Below are 23453 nucleotides of genomic sequence, written 5' to 3'. Positions count from 1 at the left end.
TAAAATGAGAAATAGGTCTTAAGGAAAGTGAACTGAGTTCAACACTTAGTTCAACAGAAATGAAGAATTACATTTAAAATACTTTCATCCTCTATTATTCTCTTATTTCTGTGTCTTTTTAAACATGCAGTGTGTTTCTTTTCTATGGTGTCATAATGCTGCCTATTTACATCTTATAAAAAAACAATTAAACATTAACAATAAATAATATTTATTTGGCTTAAAGGCACTCTTTCAAGGAAATCAATATGTTCCTATTTGACCAATAGTTAGTACCAAATTGTATCATTCTTTTAAAGAAATGACTAAATGAGACAATGAAGCCGACAGAATCAGGTCTGGTTCTTCTCACCTTGTAGCTGACCCCTCTGGGGAAGAGAGCCATGAACTCCGGGGACTCGTAGCCCTGGACCTGCCGGTGCTGAATGGGGTCACCGCTCAGAAAGTTGTCCAGCTGGGTGGCCAGCATGGCGCACGCCACCTGCTCGTCCCGAGACGACTTCTCACCTACAGCAGAGAAGAAGGTGAGCGAGGGAGGAAAGAACTAATGATGGAGTTCAACAGGTGCTCGCTCACTTCTCCAAAGAGAAACTTTGTTGATGCAACACAACATCCACAACCGAATGATGGAGCTGATTTTATAAACATGTGTTTCTACATGTATAACACATGGAGGCGCCCTTAGTTTGTGTTCATAGTTTCTGATTTATTCTTAATAAACTTTTTGGTTTATTAGTGGGATGTGATCTTTGAATGCACTGCAACTTATATTCTAATTTTTGCTTTTTTACAGTTTCTCACTTTTTTAATTCATGTTCTTAATTGTTTTTAAATCTGGTTTTCTTCTGCATTATGTTTTGATGCTTTTAATGTTTTTTCTTTTGTGAATCGCCTTGTTGTTGAAATGTTCTATACAAATAAACCTGCCTTGCCTTTGAATGACACCTGAATGACAAACTTTAATGAAGTACAATAAAATGATGGCGCATGTGAAACATTTTAAAAGCTCAAGAACATTATTTGGATCAAGAAGTTTGCTTTTGTGTCAAGAAAATCTTGTCCAAAAGGCCAGTGGGTGCACCTCAAGTGCAGGTCAAAATAAAAGTGAAGTCGAGGCGTAGAGCTGAAGGACTGAGTGTGGCAGCAGAGAAAGGAAAAGAAAAGTTAGAGGCAACATGAGAAAAAAGGAAAAAGCATTAGGAAATGAGGCCGGAAAGGTTAACATGCCACAGTGTGTGGAACAAAGAGCCGCTGACAGAGGTGATGGGTCACAGAGACAAAAGAGATGAAAAGCAAACAGTGTGTCGGCCGGTGGGCGCACAAAGACGACAGTCAGTTGTAAACAAGTGGAGGAGGGAGGAAGGCTTCATGGAGATGCATGCTGCGGCACAAAGAGCTGTGACAATCAGCTTAGTGTTATCTAAGCACCGGATACATGCTGGAAACAACAGCTACATTTGAGTACTGTAACGGTCCTGCATTTTTAATGCACCTCCGCTCCAAAACCATCCCAGTTTCCCTCGGGACGCTTTACTCTCTCCCTCTCATCATCCCTCCTTCCCTCTCCATCCAGCCTCCTCACACAATGATGCAGCAGGTCAGCGCAGTGTCTCATGTGTCATCACCATTAATGGGCTGACGGGGACAGGTTTAGATGTGTAGCAACTTAGCACATGACAGCTCGTGGATTTGTTAGTAAAACAGAGATAGGAAGAGCATCTCTTTGAGTCAGGACTACTTTTAAGTGTAAAAGGTGTCGCGTCTGGCTGAAGAACAAAAGACTTTCTTTGTCTAATAAGTATTAAAGTTGTCCCTTATTCCAGAGTATAGAGAGTGGAGCATCATGATGCTCTGCATGCTGCAGTGTGCACATCTGTCTTTTAGTCACAGTGTTATTCTAGGATGTTGTGTTCTTCCGCACTGATCTCCAAGTCAAATTTCAAGCCATCTTTTAATTTAATATTTAAAAAATGTAAAAAAAAAAATTTTAAAAAAAGATCCTGAGGCGTTAACCTATTTTGATTGAGCCTGATGTTGAAACTGAAATACCATTTTGTTTCACTTCATTTTTAAAATTGTGTCCTTGTTTAACAATTCATCATGCATGAGTCTTATTGATAGTTGTTACCACAGAGCTCTGAGGGGGTCAGGAGCTTTTCAAATTGAGAAAATCGTACTCATTGCATTTTCTTTGATAAATAAATGAAGCTGACTTGATTAAATAGCAGTCGTCTGACATTACTGATTTATTTTGTCCTGAAATGAGATGCCATCATTGTAAACGTGCCACCTGACTCACAGGAAGCCTGTGGAGTGTCCAAAGAGCTTTAGTAATGAGTCTGATTGCATAGCTTCATGCTACATAACCCAATTGGTTTTTTTTGTGCTTATTTTTCCTTGAAAGCCAGATACACATTTCACAGCCCAGATGTGTCTCCCTCTCACCTATCCACATGTGGAGGTCGGCTCCCAGTTGGCCACGGTTCTCCAGCACCAGGTAGGAGTCCCCGTTAAAAAAGGCTCCGACCTCGGAGGGATCCAGCAGCACCGCCTTCATCTTCTCCACCCTCCACACTCGAAGGCCTGCTTCGCGGACCTCTGGACCAAACTGACCTGGTGCTGCATTGAAGTGGAGCATACTGCGAGGAGAGATGAGAAGGAGAAGAAGAAGAAGAAAAGAACGGTAAGATAAAAGAGGACAAATGTTTGCTGTCGAGAGGGCCGAAAATTGGGGAAGGAAACCAATGAATAACAGTCATGGACCTCTGAGTCATACTTTGTTTAAGCAAATCCCCTCCCACAGAGGGAGAAGAGGACGGCTGAGCCAGGAGTAAAAGCAGAAGTCCTCAAGATAGACACATCCAGAAATTACCCAAGCCGTCACGACCAGAAGATGGGTGTCCATTTCTTGACATTTTTACAGAACTTTATGCTCTCCACACTGTGTTAAACTGAAAAGACCAGAGCTCAACACAGATGCCTCCCAACTACAATCCTTTAAATCAGACAGAGAGGTGTGAGTGTGTGCGTATGAAAGAGTGTGAGTGTGTGTGTGTGTGTGTGTGTACTAACACTAAAATGAGGGGTTTGTTGTTGCTCAACAACCACAGGCTACATTACATCACCTTTGTGCAACACAAGACCGAGCGGGCCACAGTAACACAAAGCTAGGCGTGGCTTTGTGCAAGAAAGATCAGGTGGAATGAGCCAAGTATGGATTTGAATGAGTCACTAGTCTGATGTACACCTCTCTGTCTCGTAGTTTTTTTCCCCACCATGTCAAACAGGATGTTGGTAAACTAAATGGGCCACCTGAGCAAACCTCCATCACTTCCTCTGTTCTTGTCTTGCTGCTTTATATTTTGCATGACTGAAAGTTAGTGAGGTTTGATGAGCGACAGGTTACTAGAACCTTTCGTTTCCTCTTTCCTCTCACTGTGGGCTAAGATGTTTATGATGTTGCAATAGCAACATAATGTAGATATATATTCACGGTCATGATCTTCACATAGTATCAAAATAAATAAGTTTAGTGGATACCATTTTTACAAAAAATAACCAGAATAAGGAATGTGAAGCGGGCCACAGATGATATAGCTGCCAGGAAAAGAGTAACAATGACAAACTCAAAGTCCACTTGCTAGCTTTTTCATGAGCTTTCCACTTTCAACCACGTCTCATGTTGTTACGTAATGAACTGAAGTATTTTCAGTTGTTAGATAATTTAGGTCATGTGATTAACAACTGAGCATCAGGATATTCACTAAGGAAGACCATGAGATGCATTGGAAAGCTGAACAAAAAACAGAGTAGGTTGTTGCTTGACAGAGCACTGTGTTAAGATCTAGAATCAACATTTACTCCAAAACAATATTCATGTTCGATTTAAAAAGCCAAAAAAAAAAAAAAACGTAATTCAAGATTCAGTTACTGTTTCCCCCCCGGAGCTTTCATACTTTACCCATGGTCTTCCTCAGCAGATAGAGACAGCTCAGTTCATCGCAGGTTTAATTCTAAGAAATCCGATGTTATATAAGAGTGTTATATATCTGCAGTTTCATGCTTACACAGATAATCAAAAGTAATAAAAAGATTTCCTGGATGATAACACACAAGCATTGGAAACCTGAGGTTTCCTCTCTTTTGATAAGAATCCTGCGCTGCAGCTTCATGGGCGTTGTTATATCAATATGAATATCATATAATCTCATTTACTGATGTTGTTCCACCTTATTATTATTTTATGAGTCAGCTGTTTATGTTTCAGTTTTGCTGTTTGACTGGCGCCAGGCAAACAAGGAAAACAAACAATTAGCATGGACAAGGTGATGAGAGTCAACTGAGGACACTGATCAAAACACTGCGACCGACAGTCCGATATAATCTGCGTGTCAAATTACTCATAAGGCAGCAGAAACAGTTGAAACTAGTACAGTAGCTAACACTAATTGCCCGTGTTGTGGTCAGTCAACAGGATGTCGCAGCAGCAACGCCCCTTTCCGTCAACTGTTATCTGATATCAGCTGATATGCTGTTACAACTCATTTTAGTAACCGTCTCATCTATCAACAAGTACTGTTTACTGACCCAAACAAGCCAGGTGGAGAGGGTGACAATGCAGCAGAGTGAATATTTGAACACATGAATTGTTCGAGGAGGTGAGGGAGTGAGGAAAGGGCCTAAGGGCACATGCAAGGCCCTGAGTTAAGGTTACAGAGCCGCACCAAGAGTACGTAAGGAGGCAGAGGAAAAGGCCCGATACACTTAACTGTATGATCTCCGGTGGTACCTCCAGCATGCTGCCTGACTCCGGCTCCATTCTGCTTGTCCACTGGCGTGTGTGTGTGTAAGTGTGTGTGCGCGATCGAGAGGTCCAGTGAGCTGGAGTGTTAGCGCTCACCTGGCCTGGTTAGCTTATATGTGGGAGGTAACTGGAGCCGGTGTGATGAAAGCCTACCTGTGGCCTAGGATAGGATGCTGTGTGTGTGTGTGTGTGTGTGTGTGTGTATATATGTGTGTGTGTGTGTGTGTGTGTGTGTGTGTGTGTGTGTGTGTGTGTGTGTGTGTGTGTGAGAGAGAGAGAGAGAGTCGGGTTCCTGGTTCCTGGCTAAAGCTAAGCACCATGTGGATAATTAGTGGGAGAGCAAACTGCTGGCTCCTCCATCTTTCCGCTCTTCCCTTCTCCTCTGACTCCAGCTCGTCGCTCCTCCACCCCGTTTACCCTCATTCTTCGCAAAGGGCAGCAACAGATATGAGTGGAAGTGTAAAACTCTCACTATTTCTTTCACTAGCAGGGGTGTAGCTAGCTAGTTTTAGGCCCTCAACATGCTCAGGAAGTCACCCTGAACACCCTGTGCCCTTTTCTGTCATCCCTCACGCTACCATCACTCATTTATCAACTCTGAAAGTGTCAGCAAAAGCAAACACAGGCTACTCAGCATTTCACAGTAGTCAGGAAAGTGATTTAAAGCACAAGTTCTGTTCATTTTCTGCATTGACAGATAGTTGGAGCCAACCTGGCGTGGGTAAGCACAAAAGATTTGAAAAAAGATAGAAGCTTGCCCTTTTGACCCCGTCTACTGGAGTGGTCAGTGCGGTCTGATTAGAGGGGGGAGACATGGAGATCAGATGTATTTGGATGGAAACAAAAGGTCATCGATGGGCTACAGGGGTCACTGACTCTATCAGTCATTCACGCGTTGATAACAGCAGAAATATGAGAGCAGACAGATATGTAGGGAGACAGCAGCAGGCGTGGAGGGACCTGAGCACAATCTGTCAAGTGATGGGTATGCTGTGTGTGTGTGTGTGTGTGTGTGTGTGTGTGTGTGTGTGTGTGTGTGTGTGTGTGTGTGTGTGTGTGTGTGTGGGTGTGTGTATGGCTGTGTGCACTATTTGTTTATGAGATTAGGAGACTGAACGGGTAAACATTTAGAGGACCAGAGAACAAATAAACAGAGTATAATTTGAATGTTAAAACTGATTTTTAACCTATTTTGAATCCCAAGCTTCCTGCTTTGGTACCCTACCCTAACTTTAAGGAAGTTGCGGCAAGTAAGACCAGGATGATGTGTAGGAAGTGAGACAGGGACACACTGGGAAAGGACACTAACGGTTAGTTTCCCCCATCGACAACAGAAAAGGTGACAAAAAAGCAAAGAGTTTGAGTGGAACAATGGATGTTGAGTCTTCCTGGAGTTAAACTAAAGATTCATTGTCCCGTTGTGAGATTCCTTCGTTGATTTCAAGAAAGGAATGTGATGAGCAAACAGGGACGAAAGGGAAAAAAGACAGACAAGTAAAAACTGACAAAGAAAGAACAAATCAGACTGAACAGCAAAAACAAGGTTCATTTTAAAACTTACCTTGGAGAGTGAGTTGGCGGTGAGACACAACACGTCTGAGCAGAGAACAGAGAGAAAAGCAGTCATGCAAGGAGTCACACGTCCCTGAACACACAAATTCTTTCTCTCTTTTACAAAACACACACACACACACGCAAGATATTTCCTGTCTGTCGGTGGCAGTCTGAGCCCAGCCCTCTGTCTGACTCAACCGCAAAAGAAGCAAAAAGTACGGAAACTTGTTTGAATCAGATTTCAAATGGAGGAAGAAGAAGAAAGCAGACTTGACAAATCAGCTGGTTTTCAACCAGAATTGTAGTACTTGAATTGCATTGTTTCTTTACAAAAGATAAACATGAGGTGATACAAAAACACAAATTACAAAAGATGTCTTCTAAATTAGATATTTTATTTTCTTCCTTTCTAATCTCCTTTTACTCCCCTCCTAACAACTGCCCTCTCACTAATGACTAATGATTAATGACGGTTCGCACTCAGTTGGAGGTAATCAGTTTATACAACATTTTTTAGTAGCCGACAGATCACGTAACTTTATATCAGAACAGTAATCACAGGTCTCTTATGGAAGTTTGATTTAATCCTTTGAGGAGGCTGTGATTACACACTCACATTGTGCAGCTAACCATGAACCCAAAGAGATTATAGCACATAATGTGTCAGGTAAGGCTGTAAATGAAGCACATGACACCAATAATCTAATAAATGGAGCAGCTATGTGAGAATGTGTTTTAGCTTTTTACTCAGAGTAAATACAGTTTAAGTGAGGCGCTGGAACAAGTACTACTAATACTTTCTACTTTCTACTTACTTCGGCTTTGAGGGACCTCTTCTGGGGAAACAGAGGCATCACAGTGAGGTCTCAGCTTTCTTTCTCCATCTTGTGGCCACACGAGGCAACAAAGATGGTTCTGCTGGAGGGAGGAGACGGAACAAATAATGGAGATGGCGCTAAAACTGCCTTACGAAAGGTCACGTGGTCTACTGGCGCAGGTGTTTCCCATCAGGACTCATCAAGTGATTGCCTGTTGCCTCGTTTACCTGTCCTTCATAAGAGAAGTTTGTTCTCTGGTCAACTAAGGAGTGTTATTACCCTTTTCTTCAGTAGAACTAGCAATACAACCTACGTAATTGCAAGTAAGTAAATAAGTCTCTAAAAATAAATTCATATTATTTTACCATGTGGAGCACAAAACAAATAACAAAATATTGTCAGTGATATTTAGCAACTTTAAGCCATCAAAAATAAAACTGCCCATCTTAATTATCTTTTTAAAGTGTTCTATCAAGCTATATTATTTATCAATGTATTATATTTATTATATACCAATGCAGGTTATGCAACATTTTAATGTGGCAGTCAATCATTGTGTAGCTAGTTTAGACTTTTATAAAGCATTGGATATTCAGGCTTTATAATTTGTTTTGATATAAAATAAATTGTGTTGCAGTTTGTCAAACAAGAGTTAAACCAGTTTACAACACAACTTATTGATGTAGGTTATAGTGCATAGAATTGTCTCTAAAGTGTCCTGATGTACAGTACTTATGTATACTTCACCCAAATTACAAAAAGGGCAATTATACCTGCATTGGTCTCTAAACCTTCAAAATTCTTTTTTTTTAAAGTGGTGTATAATATATAGCATTTGTGTTGCATAAAAACATACATTAGCACATTCAGTACACTAACTGCATTCAAAAACGGCAAGACAGACATGTAGTAAAATTTTTATTCATGTTTTTTCAAGTCAAAAAACAAACAGAACAAAGATACAGAGAGTGAGATAATGAATTGATTTCTATACAGTGGCAATTTCAAGTTAAACCTTCCTTTGCCCAGACATGTGAAGTCTTTCCTCAGTTTGAAACCCTGTCTGGCCCTCAGACGCACACTAACGCACAAGCACACACTCATTCATACAACCTGGGAGCCCCGGTGTCCTGAATTGACTGGACAGCACACAGTTAAGACAACAGGATTAGATGCAAGCATGGTGGACAAAATATCACAACATCTGGGGGGTTTAGGTCCACAACAATATTTAGAAGTGCATTTTCCAAACCCGCTTTATCTTAAAAGGCTAGAAGAGGCCGTCCTTTTAATCCACGGCCATCTCAGAAGCAATGTTTCACAAAGTCATGACAAATCTTTTGAACATTTTTTTAGAACAAAACCCAAAAAGATAACTGGCTGCGTTTCATCGCCTCGGGGACTCCCAGTCAGATCCAATACGTCGTTCCCGCCCCCCACCCCATGATTCCCCTCATCACTAGTACATACACTGGTAGAAAAAAGAAACACTGATTTCAGAAATGCGGATCACTTGTGGATGAAGAGGGAAGCTGGAGGAGACCCAGCCAGTCCGATCAATTTGGAAACGCGTCGAATGACCAAATGGAACGAGGAGGGAAAGGACATTTATTTTCCATCGTCATCATCTGGCGTACAGACGGTTCCCCGACACAATCAAACTAGGTGGAGCCATGTGAGAAAGCACCCATATTCAAAAAGAAAGTTCGCACTAATGTAGTGGGTAAGGATTTTTGTGTTGGTTTTTTTTTTTAACAGAGAGGCCAAAAGTGCTGTTTCTTTGGACAACCTCTGCTCAAAAGAAATAAACTGCTCAATGCCGTTGAAAAAGAAAAAAGGCCAGCAGGAGGACAAATGTTGCCCTCTGGCGTCCCGAGAAGCGAAAACCCCCGAACTCTACCGTCAACTGAAGCGTCGGCACGACCTATGGGACGGCATGCAATGCGTGAGTAAAAAAAGAGCAGTTGCCGCCGCGGCAGAAACCTCAAACGGTTGAGGAGAACGGGGACCAAAATAAAAAGCAGTCCCCTCCGTCCCGCTGCCCCTTCATCCACAGAATACAAACATGAGGCTGCAAACAGAGTTACAGTCACCAAAAGCAAACAAGAGAAAAGCCAAAAAACAAAAATTAAAAGTCGTAGTTTTCCTCTATTCATATTCACACAGAATAGTATTTAACTTTCTTTCTTAAATAAATTGAATTGTCCAAATAAACCTGTGTACACGTCAGCTATCAGAAATGGGACCAAGATTAGCGAGAAGTGGAAGGGATTCGAAAAATTTAAACCTAAAGCTTGAATAAAATGTATTAACATGTGCTACTCATGCAAACGATGACAAAAGCAGCAACGCCAAACTAGTGTCCCTCGGCCACGAGAGCCCCATTTCCTTCTAGAAACAAAATTAAAGACAGAATAATCATTTGTTTTTATTTTTTTTCATATAAATCTTTAAATTCCCAGTGTCAAGGGATTTTAACTTTATCTGGAAAAGTGTTTTCTTTTTTTTCTCTCGCTTTTGATGCACAAGTCTCCAAATGGTATCAGACAAGAAGATGCTGGTGGGCGTTTCATGACATCTTTCAGGTTTTGTCTTTGGAGCGTGAAGGCGAAGAGGGGAGGGCGATGATGGGTACATACACCTACGTAGTTACTGATGTTCAAGAGTGAAATTTAATTTTTCCTGCAAGCCAGTTTCTCTCTCCGGTCATGTATGTATTTAAACTATCCAACTTCCTCCTTTGGACGATCTGACCCAACCACTGTAATGTATCCAACGCCTAAAGCTCCATCTTTGAATCTTTGATCCACAAAATAGCCCCAAAGTGGCAGCAACTCAACTTTTACAAAAGCAGCAACAGTCTAACTAGATGAAATATGCAGTAAACAAAGTCTAAACTTTACCTCCTTGATTTTCTTTAGAGCGTATGCTTTAGTGATGAATACAATCCTCTTTTCAAAAGGCTTTTGGCAATATGTACGCTTTCCACGACTATACACCCAACATCTAGAGAATGAGAGAGAGAGACTGGATGCAGTACACTATTAAGTTAAAAAGGGACATTGTCTCCCCGTCATGTGTTCACATCTTCCTCTCCTTTTCATCCCCTCTTGGGATCTGCAGTTTTACCTCATGTGAAAATTAAAAAAAAAACTATTTCAAAAGGCAGCCTTTTTTTCCCTTCAGGCGGAGCAGTCAAGTCTTTCACGCAATAGTTTTAACAATTTCTTGTAGTTAAGGGGGGGGGAAGGGTCTGATGGTAAAGAGCGTAACAGAGGTCTTAAAGGAGAGACTTCCCCAAAGGAAAACAATCCCAATTAGGACCCCTGTGGCAAGAAGCAGCGCCACCTCCAGCTGGTTAGAGGTGCTGTCCTTCAGGTGTCCACCCACGAGGTGACGGGGCTTCTTCAAGTGTCCACGGTGAGGCGACGGGTTTCTTCAGCTGCCTCCCCTTCTCCTCCTCCTCCTCCTCGGCTCAGTTGTTCTCCTCGTCGCTGTCGTCCGGGCTGATGGCCGGGCTGTAGGTGGGGGAGGTGGGGCTGTATCCGGGGGAGGTGGGGCTGTACGTGGAGCCTTTAGGACTAGTGGGCGAGTACGTAGGAGACGTGGGTGAGTACTTGGGGGAAGTCGGGGAGTAAGTAGGGGAGGTAGGGGAGTACTTGGGGCTGGTGGGGGTGTATGTGGGCGAGGTGGGGGAGTAGGTAGGAGAGGTGGGGCTGTATTTCGGAGTCGTTGGTGAGTAAGTGGGAGAAGTCGGCGAGTACTTCGGTGATGTCGGGGAGTACTTTGGCGATGTCGGGGAGTACTTGGGAGAGGTGGGGGTGTACTCCGGGGAACTGGGGCTGTATGAGGGTGACGTCGGGGTGTATTTGGGGGACGTGGGGGAGTAGGAGGGAGAGCTGGGGCTGTAGGAGGGGGAGCTGGGTGTGTAGGTGGGCGACTGCGGGGTGAAACGTGGACTGGAGGGGGAGTAGGACGGAGAGGTGGGGGAGTAAGACGGAGAGGTGGGGGAGTAGTTGGGGCTGGTCGGGGTGTAATTGGGGGAGGTGGGGGAATAAGAGGGAGATGTCGGTGAGTAGGAGGGAGAAGTGGGGGAGTAACTGGGCGAGGTGGGCGTGTAGTTGGGCGATGTCGGGCTGTAGCTCGGGCTGGTCGGCGAGTAGGAGGGAGAGGTGGGCGAGTAGGACGGGGAGGTGGGGGAGTAAGACGGAGAGGTGGGAGAATAAGAGGGCGAGGTGGGGGAGTAGGAAGGGGAGGTGGGGGAGTAGCTGGGCGACGTCGGGCTGTAGCTCGGTGACGTCGGGCTGTAGCTCGGCGAGGTGGGAGAGTAGGAGGGAGACGTGGGGGAGTAGGACGGGGAGGTCGGGGAGTATGAGGGAGACGTCGGGGAGTAAGACGGAGACGTGGGCGAATAGGACGGAGACGTCGGGGAGTAACTGGGCGAGGTGGGCGAGTAGGAGGGAGATGTCGGGCTGTAGTTGGGGCTGGTCGGGGAGTAGGAGGGAGAGGTGGGGGAGTAGGAGGGAGACGTTGGGGAGTAGCCGGGGCTCTGTGGGGTGTAGCCTCCGGGGGAGCGAGGCTCATAGGCAGGGGAGGTGGGGGAGTAGTTGGGTGACATGGCTCCACCTAACGAGGAAAACAAACTCTTTAAGGGTGGAGGACATCATGCTTGCTTACTTTAAGTTCAACAGAACACAAAAGTACTGAAATATCTGTTTAATCACTCTGTTCAGTCTTCCGATAGACGCGCTGCGTCCCCTCGTCCTGCATGTTACACTTCAAAGCATTCAAATGAAATAAAATCTGTTTTCTGCAGTGGTCTAACCTGGAGACGGGATGTACGGGCTGGCAGGTCCCGGGGAGCCCGGGGACCCAGGAGTGGGAGACCAGGCCGGTGAATAGCCCGGAGAGAAGCCACTCGCGTCCGACGCCGCACTGGGAGAGAAACCGGCTGCTCCGGGAGTCATGCCGCTTCCTGGAAGAAGAAAAAAAAAGGCAGAAACTCATTAAAGGAAACCTTTCCCCTCTTAAAAAAAAAAAAAAAAGGCATCAAAGCAACCAGAGCAAACACTCACCGACACTGGGAGACCAGGCGCCGTAGGCCGGTGTTGCTCCGTTGTTCCACGGGGTCATGGCAGGCGACATACCGCTCATGGGACTCGGCACCGAGCCAAAGAACATTCCGGTGGCTGCAAATAGGACGGATACACAACATGAACATCACAGCTCTTGCGCTACATCTACAACAGAAGCCGTTCTGTGAGATATCAGACAAACATTTTCGACCACTTACGTCCGGCCACGCTGATGCCAGGGATGTTCGTGGGGATCTCCATGCCGTATTTACACTTCTCCGCATCCAGCAGCAGGTCGAAGCATCCTGTGCCGGCCGGGGCGAGCTGGCCGAGCATGATGTTCTCCGACACCCCCTTCATGGGGTCGCTCTCAGCGTGGGACGAGGCCTCCATCAACACATCCACCTGGTGGAGGAAATGCAAGAAAAGAGTGGAACGTTATTAAAAGCGTCCCCTTTTATTTTGTATTTTACAATCGGCAGTACTTGACAATTCTCTCACCGTCTCCTCAAAGGAACACTTCATGAGCGGTCCGGTGTCTTGTCGGTTGATGCCGTGACGCGTGATGGCCATCAGGTGACCGCGGCACGTCATGGTGTCACAGAGCAGAGCCAAGTGGCGGTAGTTGACGTAGGAGCCGTCAAAGGAGATGACGTGGTTCAACTCCCTCTCCAGGGCCTTTCGCACTGCCTCAATTCCCAAGACCTACACAAGAGAGAGAGAGAGACACGCAAAGGAGGGAGGACGTCAAGATCTGTCTTGATCTGCTGTAATTCTATAGCGGGGTCGAAGCTGTGTTTTGTGCTTTCGTACCGTGAAGATCTCCACAATGTCGTTGGAGGTGGTCCTGACGGGATCTACGTCCTTCTCGCTGAGGACCCTCATGAGGCTCACGCCGTCCGTCTCGAGGATCCACTCCTGCAGGGCCTTGAACTCACCTTCCTCAGTGATGATGATCTTCTTCTTATTGTCCGTCTGGGGCAAGTGCATGTACACCTGGGGGAGAAGAGTGAGACCGTTGACTTATGGACAGACAGGTGTCTCTCTTTCGTTACGGCTAAGAGATTACGTGTGTGTGTGTGTGTGTATATGTGTGTTTGTGTGTTTACTCTGTTACCTTGCTGATCTGCTCAATGCCTTGTAGGGTCATGTCTGTCAGCATGTTGGACTCGATGCACCTCAAGAACACGTCATCATCCATTTTGTCCACCACCTCCTCATCCTGGACAATGAATACAGGTATTCATGATGACAGGTATTCACGACTAACGTTGAAACTAGCCACAGGGTTATAGTGAATATGTGAATATGATATCGATGCTCACCTCTTGGAACTTATTCTCATCGCTGTTCATGATTCTGATTCGCAGAACGAGCTTCTCGGCGTTGTCGTCATTGAAAATACAGTTCAGGTCATCTCCGAAACCTTGAATGAGAAATAAACAGTCATCAAGGAGAACACCACCTCCGTCCCATTAAAACTACAGACAGATTGTGTGCGCTCAACCCACCTGCGTTGATCTTCTCTGCAATCTGCTCCATGGTCAGCTTGCGATCGGTCATGTGCTTGCGGTCGAGCTCGATGCGCAGCAGCCAGGGTGAAATGCGCGTCACGTCAAAGTCGGGCATCTCGTAGTAGACGTTCACCCACTCCTGGTCCTCGGCCACCACCGTGTTTTGGGGGTTGGGGTCGTAGTAGATGGCGGTGTTGGCCGTCACCTGAGTGAGGCGGCAAACTTTTAGTTGCCGCTTTACAATGGAGGACGAAGTCGCTTTGGCGTCGCAGCCAATGAGGTTCCTTCTCTCACCTTTCGCAGTGTGGTGTGCTCCAGTCGACAGAGGATGTCCTTGGCCCGCTCAGCGTCGCGGGCCGCCTGACCCAGCAGGAATACGGTCAGCGAGGGTGTTTTGGGCCTCTTGGAGATGTTGATCAACTCCTTTAGACGAGGCACACCGAGTGTCACGTTCTTGGCTGACACGCCGGCGTAGTGGAAAGTGTTCAGGGTCATCTGGGTGGCCGGCTCTCCCAGAGACTGAGCGGCCAGAGCGCCGACCATTTCACCCGGGTGAGCCTGAGAATGGAGGAGGCCGTGAGATCGATTATAAAAAAAGGAACAACGCGTCTCCACAAGCTCCACTTTAAAAAGGTTTAGTCGAGATCTCACAACTAGGAAATACAACAAGACGCTGAGCTTACGATGGAATGGTTGAATTTGGTCTCAATCTCTCCCAGCAGCCAGTCGTACGCCTCGGTGGAGAGGCGGAACTCCTCGGTCATGCGCCGGGAGCAGAGTGTGGAGCGCAGGTGGATGTTGAAGAGCAGGGTGGCGTTCTGCTGCGCCTGTCGGCTCAGCGGGTCGTCGCCATTCACAATCACCAGCTTCGTACTCAGATCCTTAAGACCTGGAGATTGCAAATACACGCAGAGATAGACATTTTTTTTTTTTTTTCTGTCATCGATATTGACATTTATGAGGCTTTATGGTGTAGTTTTGTACGCTTTAACATGTAATCCTTCCTACTGTGATGCTATAAGAGGTCTTTTTTCTCTCTGGCCAAGAGGGAAACTAAAACTTGAACTGTTCTACTTGTTATGCAACATGCAGAGATTCACCAGGCGGCTTTACGTGGCTTTAAGGGCCACCTGAGGTCAGGCCACGACCTGCTCGTTCTAATTCTACAGCCAGTGCTTCCTCCACACACAAAGTCCTGTCACTAAATATAAGAAGGAACTGTCCGAGTAGCAATTTGTCTGTATGTGTTAACAGACACGGTGACAGGGGACAAATAATGAGTGGTTGTATTCACAATATTATTCCGAGAGGTTTTTTCCGCTTACCCTCGACCACCCTTAGAGGATTGAGGTCTGTCGGGGTCCGAATGTTGATGCGGAAGATCTTCTGAGCGTTCCAGATCATTCTGGCCAGGTTGCATGGCAGCACCACCTGCAGGCGAGGAGAAACATTGCAGTTCATGAATATTTTTGGATTTCACGTGGCAGACCAAGAGACTACTAAGGAGCAGAGACACGTCTACGAATGTGAGCACCCACCTTACTGTCTCCAGTGGGGAAAATGGCTCGGAGGACCTCTCTGTCCTCCTTCATCTTGTCAAATTCCTTCTCCAGGGATCCCTGCACCAGGGCATTGGTCATCACGTCTTTCACAACGTCTTCCTGCAGTATCCGCCTCAGCGCTCGCTCATTGGTGCAATCAAACTTAAACCTAGGCGGATTAGACAAGACGATGAAGATTGTGCACATGGTAAATGTAACATTTGGAACTTCGGGAATAAAACTCCCTTCCAGTGATCACAAATGTGACTTTGAAATTCAAGAAAAGTCTCAATAAGTGAAGGTTGATCGACCATTAAGGCTGAACGCTATTAAGCTAAAAAAACAACAACACAACACTTACTTCTTTTCAAAGGCCTTGTGCGAGGGTTTGAGCGTTGCCACGTTTTGAAACTCGACGTTCTCCCCCGCCAGGCCGTCCTCACCGTAACGCAACTGAACCACCTGGTTGATGGAGTTACGCACCGTGCCGTCGTACTTCACCATCACCGACTCCATAGACTTGATCAGACGCCGCTGGATGTAACCTGGTGAGTTGAAACAGATTCGCCACGTTAAAAACTACATAGGAAAGTACATTTAAATGCACGTCGAGTCTGCCAGTCTGGTAATAACTTGTAAAAATAGTTACTATGTATTCATAACTTCTTTCCAGCTGCATGGACTCACCAGTCTCAGCAGTCTTGACGGCTGTGTCGATAAGACCCTCTCTGCCTCCCATGGCGTGGAAGAAGAACTCTGTGGGAGTCAGGCCAGCCAGGTAGGAGTTCTCCACAAAGCCTCTACTCTCAGGACCGTAATCATCCTTAATGAAGTGAGGGAGCGTGCGGTGTTTGAAGCCAAAGGGGATTCGTTTACCCTCCACGTTCTGCTGCCCCACCACAGCAATAACCTGAATAAGGAGGCAAGGCGAGCGGTACGTTGATGTTGAACATAATATACGCCATCATTCATCTATTATGAGGTAATGACCGTCAGATGGATTGCTGTACCTGTGAGATGTTAATCTTTGATCCCTTGGAACCGGCCACCACCATGGACTTGAAGTTGTTGTACTCAGACAGAGACTTCTGGGCTGAGGATCCCGTTTTGTCACGAGCGTCGTTGAGGATACGATTCACCTGGTTCTCAAAGGTCTGCCTCAGTGTGTTACCGGGGGTCGGTTCCAGCTCGTTGTTGTGGGCTTTCTCGATGACCTGGCAGACAAAAAGCAAAAGGAAATATGTGTTAGTTTTCTATTTGAGATTTCTGCGAGAAACCGATAGAACTATGTTGAAATGACCCCATTTCAGTAATCCTGTGAGTGTTGGGCTTACTTCTATCACATCCTGTTTGGCTTTCTTGATGGTGTTCTGGATGTCAAGGTAGGTCTTGGCATCAGCAATGGAGTCACCAATACCAATGGAATGACCTGAAGAAAATATCAAGAGCAAACTTGTGAATATTAAGACAAAACAAAAAGCGTAATATTATAAAAGAGAAAGAAAAAAACCCCACCAATTTTGTTGGTAATTTAATACCAGTGAGATACATAAATAAAGGTATGTTCACTTACCCTCGATGAGCAGCCAGTTGTTGATCACAGTCTGAATGTTGGAGTAGAAGAGTCTGGTGATGTCGTGGCCCATCTCCAGGTAGGAGATGTGGACGAGGGAGCCGGCTGAGGTTCCCAGAGATTTCTTACACAGGATTCCCATAATCAACTCGCCGTTCTCCACTACGACCTGTGTGTGTGTGTGACCGGAGTTGAACGTGGGGTCACTTGCATTGTCAGTCATTCCCATTCTTCAATCTCTGCACGATTAATGGCGGACACGTACCTTGGTGTCCCCGGGTGAGATGTGCTTGTAAGGGCCGCTGTCTTCCTCGTCAGGATGGGTGCTGTGTGTGCGGATCACGTTGATGTGTCCGGGAATGATTAGGGTGAAGATCTGCTTGCCTGTCCACATAGGGCGGGGCTTGATGATGGCCGGCTGAGGCACTTTCCCGTCCCAAGTGGAGAGGAACATGAGGAGGTTCATCACTTCCCCCTGGGGTGGAGAAAGGCCCAGTGTTAAGACCCTTTCAGGCCGGAACAGAACAGCAGGCTGGTGACCCCGTCACAATCCCTTACCCGCTCTAAGAAGACATCTCTTTTGGTGAACTTGCGGACAGCTGTGAGGGTGTCCTGCACGATACCCATGACGGGCCTGTTGGACTGGGGTGTGACGATCATACGCGGCACCATGGCCAGCTCCTGAATCTCTGCCCTCGTCTCGAGGGACTGAGGCAGGTGGAGGTTCATCTCATCCCCGTCAAAGTCGGCATTGTATGGAGTGGTGACACTGAAGGGAGACCAGAGGATGGGATGTTAGAACTGCTTCACCACAGTCAGGAATAATGTAACAGTGAGAGGAATTTGCATTAAAAAACAAATGAATAGAGTCCAAAAATCACTATTATCTAATTAGAAAAAGGAAGCTATATGTTGTCTTCATTTGGTACCTGAGGTTGAGTCGAAACGTGGACCACGGCAGGATGCGCACCCTGTGCCCCATCATGGACATTTTATGTAGTGTAGGTTGTCTGTTAAAGATGATGATGTCACCGTCACACATGTGTCTTTCCACCTAAAGAGAAAAAGTTTAAATAAGTAAAACAAATACATTTCAAATCATCAACGAACAAAAGATAGTTTTAGTAGTAAACGTAGTTCTAGAGCCGCGTATAGGCATTTCAAACTTGCCCTGTAGCCGATCTGCAGGTGAAGGTCACTTGGTTTTGGGTGGAATCGCAGGTCAATCCTGTCTCCATTGTCACGAATGATGTATTTGGCTCCCGGGTACTGGCTGTTGCCTCTTCGCACCAGCTCTTGTAATCTAAGAATTAATTAGCCGACGTCAAATTTCATGAAGAGAGATTTTTGGAAATATTTTTTTTTACACGTCACATGAAGTTGAATCAGTTGACTACTTCACAGTACCTGTCAATATTGAAGGGTGTGACTATTTCTGGGAAGGTCATATTAGCCGCTATGGATCGTGGCACGCCCACTTGGTCGATTTGCAGGTTGGGGTCTGGGGTGATGACAGTTCGCGCAGAGAAGTCCACACGCTTGCCCATGAGGTTACCTCGGACTCGGCCCTCCTTCCCCTTTAGACGCTGTTTTAAGGATTTTAGAGGGCGGCCGGACTTTTGCATTGCCTGTGAAAGGAAAAATTAATTGAAATTGAAGTACTGTAATAAATACAGTTAAAAAATGTTATACAGAAAACTGTGGGACTGTGCTCATGTTAAGTGCATTTCAGACTAGATTCGATTGAATCTTGTACCAGGTACAACTCTAACTCTACATTGAAGGCAACGGGGAAGTGAATACGGACCCTTGGTAGGCCTGGCAATTCATTGTCTATCATGGTGGCGACATGAAACTGGAGCAGTTTGACATCTTCAGCTATGACGTGCGCTGCAGCGCCACTCTGCTCGTTTCTTCTCAGTTGGTTGTTGATTTTCACGATGTCGGCCAGCTTGTGGGTCAAGTCATCCTTTAAAACAGAGTTAATTGTCGATGTGTTGTTATTGTCGTAGTCGTCAGTTATAGAGCAAATTTTTTACACAGCTTCAAAACATGTAGTAACAAAGCACGCAGTGTAAGAAAGCCACAAGAATAAAAAAACGCCTGGGGTCAAATTACTGTACCTGGTTTCGAGCGGAGCCCTGCATAACTACAGCAGGCCTGACAGCCAGTGGAGGCACAGGCAACACAGTTACAATCATCCATTCTGGTCGGGCAAACTTGGGGTCCAGACCCAAGATGATGTCCTCTTCATCCGAGATGCGCTTGAAGATCTCGTGCACGCGCTCGGGGTTCAGCAGGATTTTCTTCTCCTGCGAATCCTCATTAACGTGCTTCCACTCAGCGAACAGCTCCAAGCCGGAGCGTCTGATGCGTGGCTGGTAGCGCCCACAGCCCCCGTGGCCCTGTGTAAGTCACATTGTGGGGAGTGATGGAAAGAGTGTGAGAACCAAATAAATTGGCCAACGCTGTGAATGTTAAGTGCCGAAATGCCCATTTATTGGGACAGAAAGACCACATCCCAATACCTTCTCTTTGCTAATGTCCTCTTCGGTCTCCTGCTGTTCCATTCCAAATTTGTTGTCCATCTCCTCTCCTCCTTCACAAATATTTTTTCCTTTGCACAGCTCGTACACATGTGTCAAACGTTTCCTGGGCTGCCCTTTAGATTTTACAAGGATGTCTTTGATCTTTGGATTGGTCTGTAGGCAACAGCAATAGGACCAAGTTCAACATCAAAATAAGCCATAAACAGTAATGAAATGTAACTTTGATAATTAAATATCAGTGGATTCTAATCATCATCCACGTCATAGATAGTAATGTTCTGATTGTACTCACCGAATCCACCAATAGCTTCGAGCAAAAGAAACAAACACATCGAAGAACCTTCATTATCTTTGTTACGAAGCCGACGTGGAAAACTGGCTTTGCCAGTTCTATGTGCCCAAAGTGCCCAGGGCATTCCGTCATGTTGCCTGAGGGAACAAAAAAAGATTTTGTATATCAACAAGTAATACCATAAGATAGGAACTGCCACCAACTGATCATTAACATATTCAGCGTGAAATGCTAACACAGCATCATACCTGCACATGTTTGACATCTTCCGGTTCGTTCTATGACCCCTTGTCTGGGGTCCATAAGGCCACCCAGTTTAGGGCGCCCACCTTCTGTTGTTTCGGGGTACTTGATTCCCCCTTCTGTAACGGACATCCGTTTCTGGGGAGAAAGACATTGATCATGTGAATATTAATATCTACATACAATCATTGACAGTTGCCCAGCTACCATCTTCTGCATACATGTCAGTTCTCAATGTACATTTTCTAAACAAGCATTATTTTTCGTCTTCAGCAATATAATCTAAATGTATGTGAACAGCTTATAGAAACTATCAACCAATATTCAGTGCTAAACATGAAATCAGATCTAGACAAAGCTTATAGAACGATAGCAGAGTTTGGCTAAAATATAGTTTTGTAAACATTAACTTTCATGTTATGTGAAACGTTATGCTCAATTACAGAAACATACTCTATTAAAACCTATAAAGATACAATCCTGGGTTAAAGAAAACATGCTACAAGTACCCTTTTATTAATTTATTATGTGAATAAACAGACCAATACGGACAATTCGACGAGTTTGTAACAAACAAAGCTAACTGTGTCCATAACGAAAAGCTATAATTTAAGCAAATAATTTAATTACTGATGGGCCCATCGGATACATTACATAAATAAAAAGGGGGTTTAATTCATGTGATCGCAATGATCCGTTTTTGAGAATGTTGTGCTTAGTTTTTCAAACTTCCTGCAACATGCTAGTTAGCACAAGCTCCACCAGCTTGCCACAGCTAGTTAGCTTAGGCTAGGCTAACAGCGAGCATTTCCCGTTGTAAACAGAACCGTGTCTTTGCCACATACGTTACGCTACAAGATTAGTCAAGAAACTGTATACGTGATGTGTGATCTGTCCGGTAATTAATAAAATACCCAACTCCCCCCAAAAGAAAACCTACAAGCTCATCTGGGCTGATGATGCCGAATTGAACTCTCTTGATCGTGCGCAATGGGCATGCGCTGTCGCCGGAGGGCGGTCCGTGCATCCTGTGTATTCAAAGAGACGCGTCCTTCCTCGGCACGCCGCTTTGTGAGCAGGAACAGCCTTTAAATTGCCACCACGGCTCTGGTCAGTCCGCCAACGGTGACCGGAAAGTCTCCGAAGGCGATATCCCAGGGACCTCTGCTGTCGTTAGCCTTTATAACCAAGTTACTTGTGTTTAGGTCCTAAGTATGATGGCTACCGACTGTTCCCTTCCCTTTTTAGGTCTACACTGTGGAGCGCTCTGAGCGCTTCTGAACGTGAAGCGGTTCAACGCTTGGTTTTATAGACTGAGTGCATACTACGGGGTTGCCGACTCAGAAAGACAGGGACTGCCTCTTCGGAGGGTGGGACATGGATCTCTGTAGTAAAACGCTCATTGGCCATTCAAGATAGTTGTGTGAATAATTAATTTTGTCTCACGTAGAGCCAATTAGAGGGCACGTTTGTGTTTTCAACGAATCAGAATCATAGGAGGGTGTTGGTTTAATATAAACTCACCCTGATTGGCTTTATTAAAACAGTGTAGGCGGTGCTGCGTATGCTTTGCATGCAAAATATGAATATTCAATTAGAATCCTCTCGATTCGTTCGTTTTCTTATTAATATTGAGAAGGAGAACACAGATGACCAATGGCTGTGAAGAAATGAACCCTCTTAGAATAATTTCAACAAAACCCGCCCTTCCTCCGATGTTTGCCGAATTTGTCCGATGTGAAATTCTCCCCTCAGAGCAAAAATAAAAAAAATCTCTGTCCTCCCGTTCGTCTCGCTGTAGATCAGCCTGGGCTCTAAGAAAAGAGGCTCAGGGCTGAGGCCTGTTAAGACCTTTTATTAAACTGGGAAAATAGTCAAAATACATGATATTTTTATCTCGAAACACTGTATCATGGATTATTTTTGAGCCTCTTTAAAAACACATCGACGTGTTGGTTTTTCGTCTTCTTTATTTTTGTATCTCTGGGACTTTGTTGCAAGCCTCGGTCTCGCCTAGGAGTGATGCCCGGCCAAGGGACTGGATTTCCCGTACGCTTTGCAGGAAAGTCTGGGGGAAGCCTTACGTGTTATTTCAACATTGTTTTTTTTAACAACCTTTGTCAAATTTTTACACAATCATTTTCTCTGTGTAATTTATTTTCAATTGTTATGTTCATTTGTTGTTATGTTTTTTTTTTTTTGTTAAAATGTAAGAAATTGGCGGAGGCCGCGTTTCGAAAGCGGTCAGAAATTGTGTCGTTTTGGCGGTTAAAGCTAAATAACATTAGTTTGTATCGTCAGTTCAGTGTGTGTTCAATCGGTAACTAATTTTTATTGAAGAAATAATAATTTTACGAGTAATTTACGAGCCAACTGAATACATTTTGTACTACAAACGCTCAGATATTCTCTCTTAGTATCTTAGATGCTGATTTTGTTAGCTTAACTTAGCAAACGACTAGCTACTTCCCCGACGACGACCGTGTGTCCGCTGCTGTTGGTTTGGGAGAGCTCCGTAAGCTTTCAATGTAACATGGACCGTGTTCATGTGCTGTTGTGCCCAGAAGATGTCTTCATGTCACGGTATAGTAAAGTAGACAGACGGCGTCGCATTGTAATGAACGTTACGGAACAAAACGACCAGCTAGCTTCCTCTCAGTAACCTAACGCTCGTTATTAGTTTAGCGTTAGCTGAGTAAAGCCCTAGTTTTACGGGTCTTAGTTGTAACGTGACTTTAGTTGGCGGGCATGTCGTAGCAATGGCTGTGTGTCCTGCGTTATAACGTTGCATTGGGGACAAGAATAGGGTGTATTCTAACCGGCGTTGTTCGGCTCTCGGAGCACCCAACATGGCGGGTGTTAGACGATATGCTTCTTGTTGTGAACGAGAAAAATGGAGTCTGGGATATTCTTGTTGGCTCACTTGACCGGTCACATAGCTGCGCATTTTCAGAAAATGACGAGCTTAAAATAAGAAAAGGCTGTGTGAGTGTTATATTTACTTTATTTTTTAATGTGATTAGGTTTAAACTGGAGGAACTTTTCCGGCCAGTATCGTAATTTCAATGGTCTTGACTCTTCGTCGGTATTAAAGTTGGAACCATTAGTCTGTTGTTGAAAGGATAAGCTTGTCGTTTAGTTAATGCGCTGTTTTTTCAGCTACTTTCATCAATCTTTTGATTACTTGAATTAACATTAGGTAGGTGTTGTAGGTTAGTTTGAGTGTCAATATTGTCTTCATGGACTCAGATGCCTTCCGCTTGTTACACAATAGATTTTGTAGCTTTCGTTAGGAGGGCCCAAGGGAAGGAAACACGTTTGTCCGGTGGTAATGACCCTATAATTATATAAAAGCAGAACATTACACGGTGTTAAAGTCTGAGCCTCTTCGAGCCATACAAATCCATTGTACCATTCAAGCAGTGTTGTGTTATTTGCTTAAGGTGCTGAGAAAGAAGTGGAAGTAAAAGCTAGACAGTGAGTTCAATCA

The 23453-nt window shown here is 45.0% G+C and overlaps 2 protein-coding genes across 2 annotated transcripts in view; both read right to left on the bottom strand.

Moving 5' to 3' along the window:
• The window catches only part of capgb (capping protein (actin filament), gelsolin-like b), a 10042-nt gene extending 2769 nt beyond the window's left edge, over window positions 1-7273 (bottom strand). Inside the window, exons 1-4 of the mRNA XM_068587951.1 lie at window positions 7174-7273; window positions 6366-6400; window positions 2446-2639; window positions 353-507 (exon numbers count right to left, since the gene is read on the bottom strand). Coding sequence (XP_068444052.1) covers window positions 353-507; window positions 2446-2639; window positions 6366-6400; window positions 7174-7212 — 423 coding nt within the window. The 5' untranslated portion in view covers window positions 7213-7273. The remainder of the gene's footprint in view (window positions 1-352; window positions 508-2445; window positions 2640-6365; window positions 6401-7173) is intronic.
• An 808-nt stretch (window positions 7274-8081) lies between these two features.
• On the bottom strand, window positions 8082-21225 carry polr2a (RNA polymerase II subunit A). Its single transcript, XM_068587458.1, has 29 exons — window positions 20904-21225; window positions 19969-20101; window positions 19721-19857; window positions 19408-19581; window positions 19003-19284; window positions 18687-18848; window positions 18287-18507; window positions 18050-18182; window positions 17809-17933; window positions 17438-17648; window positions 17145-17354; window positions 16880-17048; window positions 16641-16735; window positions 16317-16520; window positions 15994-16216; window positions 15668-15851; window positions 15304-15475; window positions 15091-15196; window positions 14449-14654; window positions 14060-14323; window positions 13763-13970; window positions 13577-13677; window positions 13369-13473; window positions 13065-13247; window positions 12753-12956; window positions 12470-12656; window positions 12252-12365; window positions 12002-12151; window positions 8082-11802 (listed from the first exon to the last, which is right to left on the bottom strand). Exons 1-29 carry the CDS (start codon window positions 20988-20990, stop codon window positions 10652-10654), a joined length of 5901 nt encoding a protein of 1966 aa, XP_068443559.1. The 5' UTR covers window positions 20991-21225; the 3' UTR covers window positions 8082-10651.
• Between the last annotated feature and the right edge of the window lie 2228 nt (window positions 21226-23453).

The sequence above is a fragment of the Clinocottus analis genome, unplaced genomic scaffold, assembly GCF_023055335.1.
Source record: "Clinocottus analis isolate CAN_PGR_092001 unplaced genomic scaffold, fCliAna1.0.p SCAF_21, whole genome shotgun sequence".
Lineage (NCBI taxonomy): Eukaryota > Metazoa > Chordata > Actinopteri > Perciformes > Cottidae > Clinocottus > Clinocottus analis.
The sequence above is the reverse complement of the archived record's forward strand: the minus strand, read 5'-3'. Positions and strand labels throughout refer to the sequence as shown.

Excerpts from the sequence above, each read along its gene's own strand:
- polr2a (XM_068587458.1), bottom strand. The coding sequence starts at position 20,990 with ATGCACGGACCGCCCTCCGGCGACAGCGCATGCCCATTGCGCACGATC. Across the intron at positions 19,582-19,720 it reads CGAAGCTATTGGTGGATTCG|ACCAATCCAAAGATCAAAGA; the intron begins GTGAGTACAATC and ends TGTTGCCTACAG. Across the intron at positions 13,474-13,576 it reads ATGAGAATAAGTTCCAAGAG|GATGAGGAGGTGGTGGACAA; the intron begins GTGAGCATCGAT and ends TTCATTGTCCAG.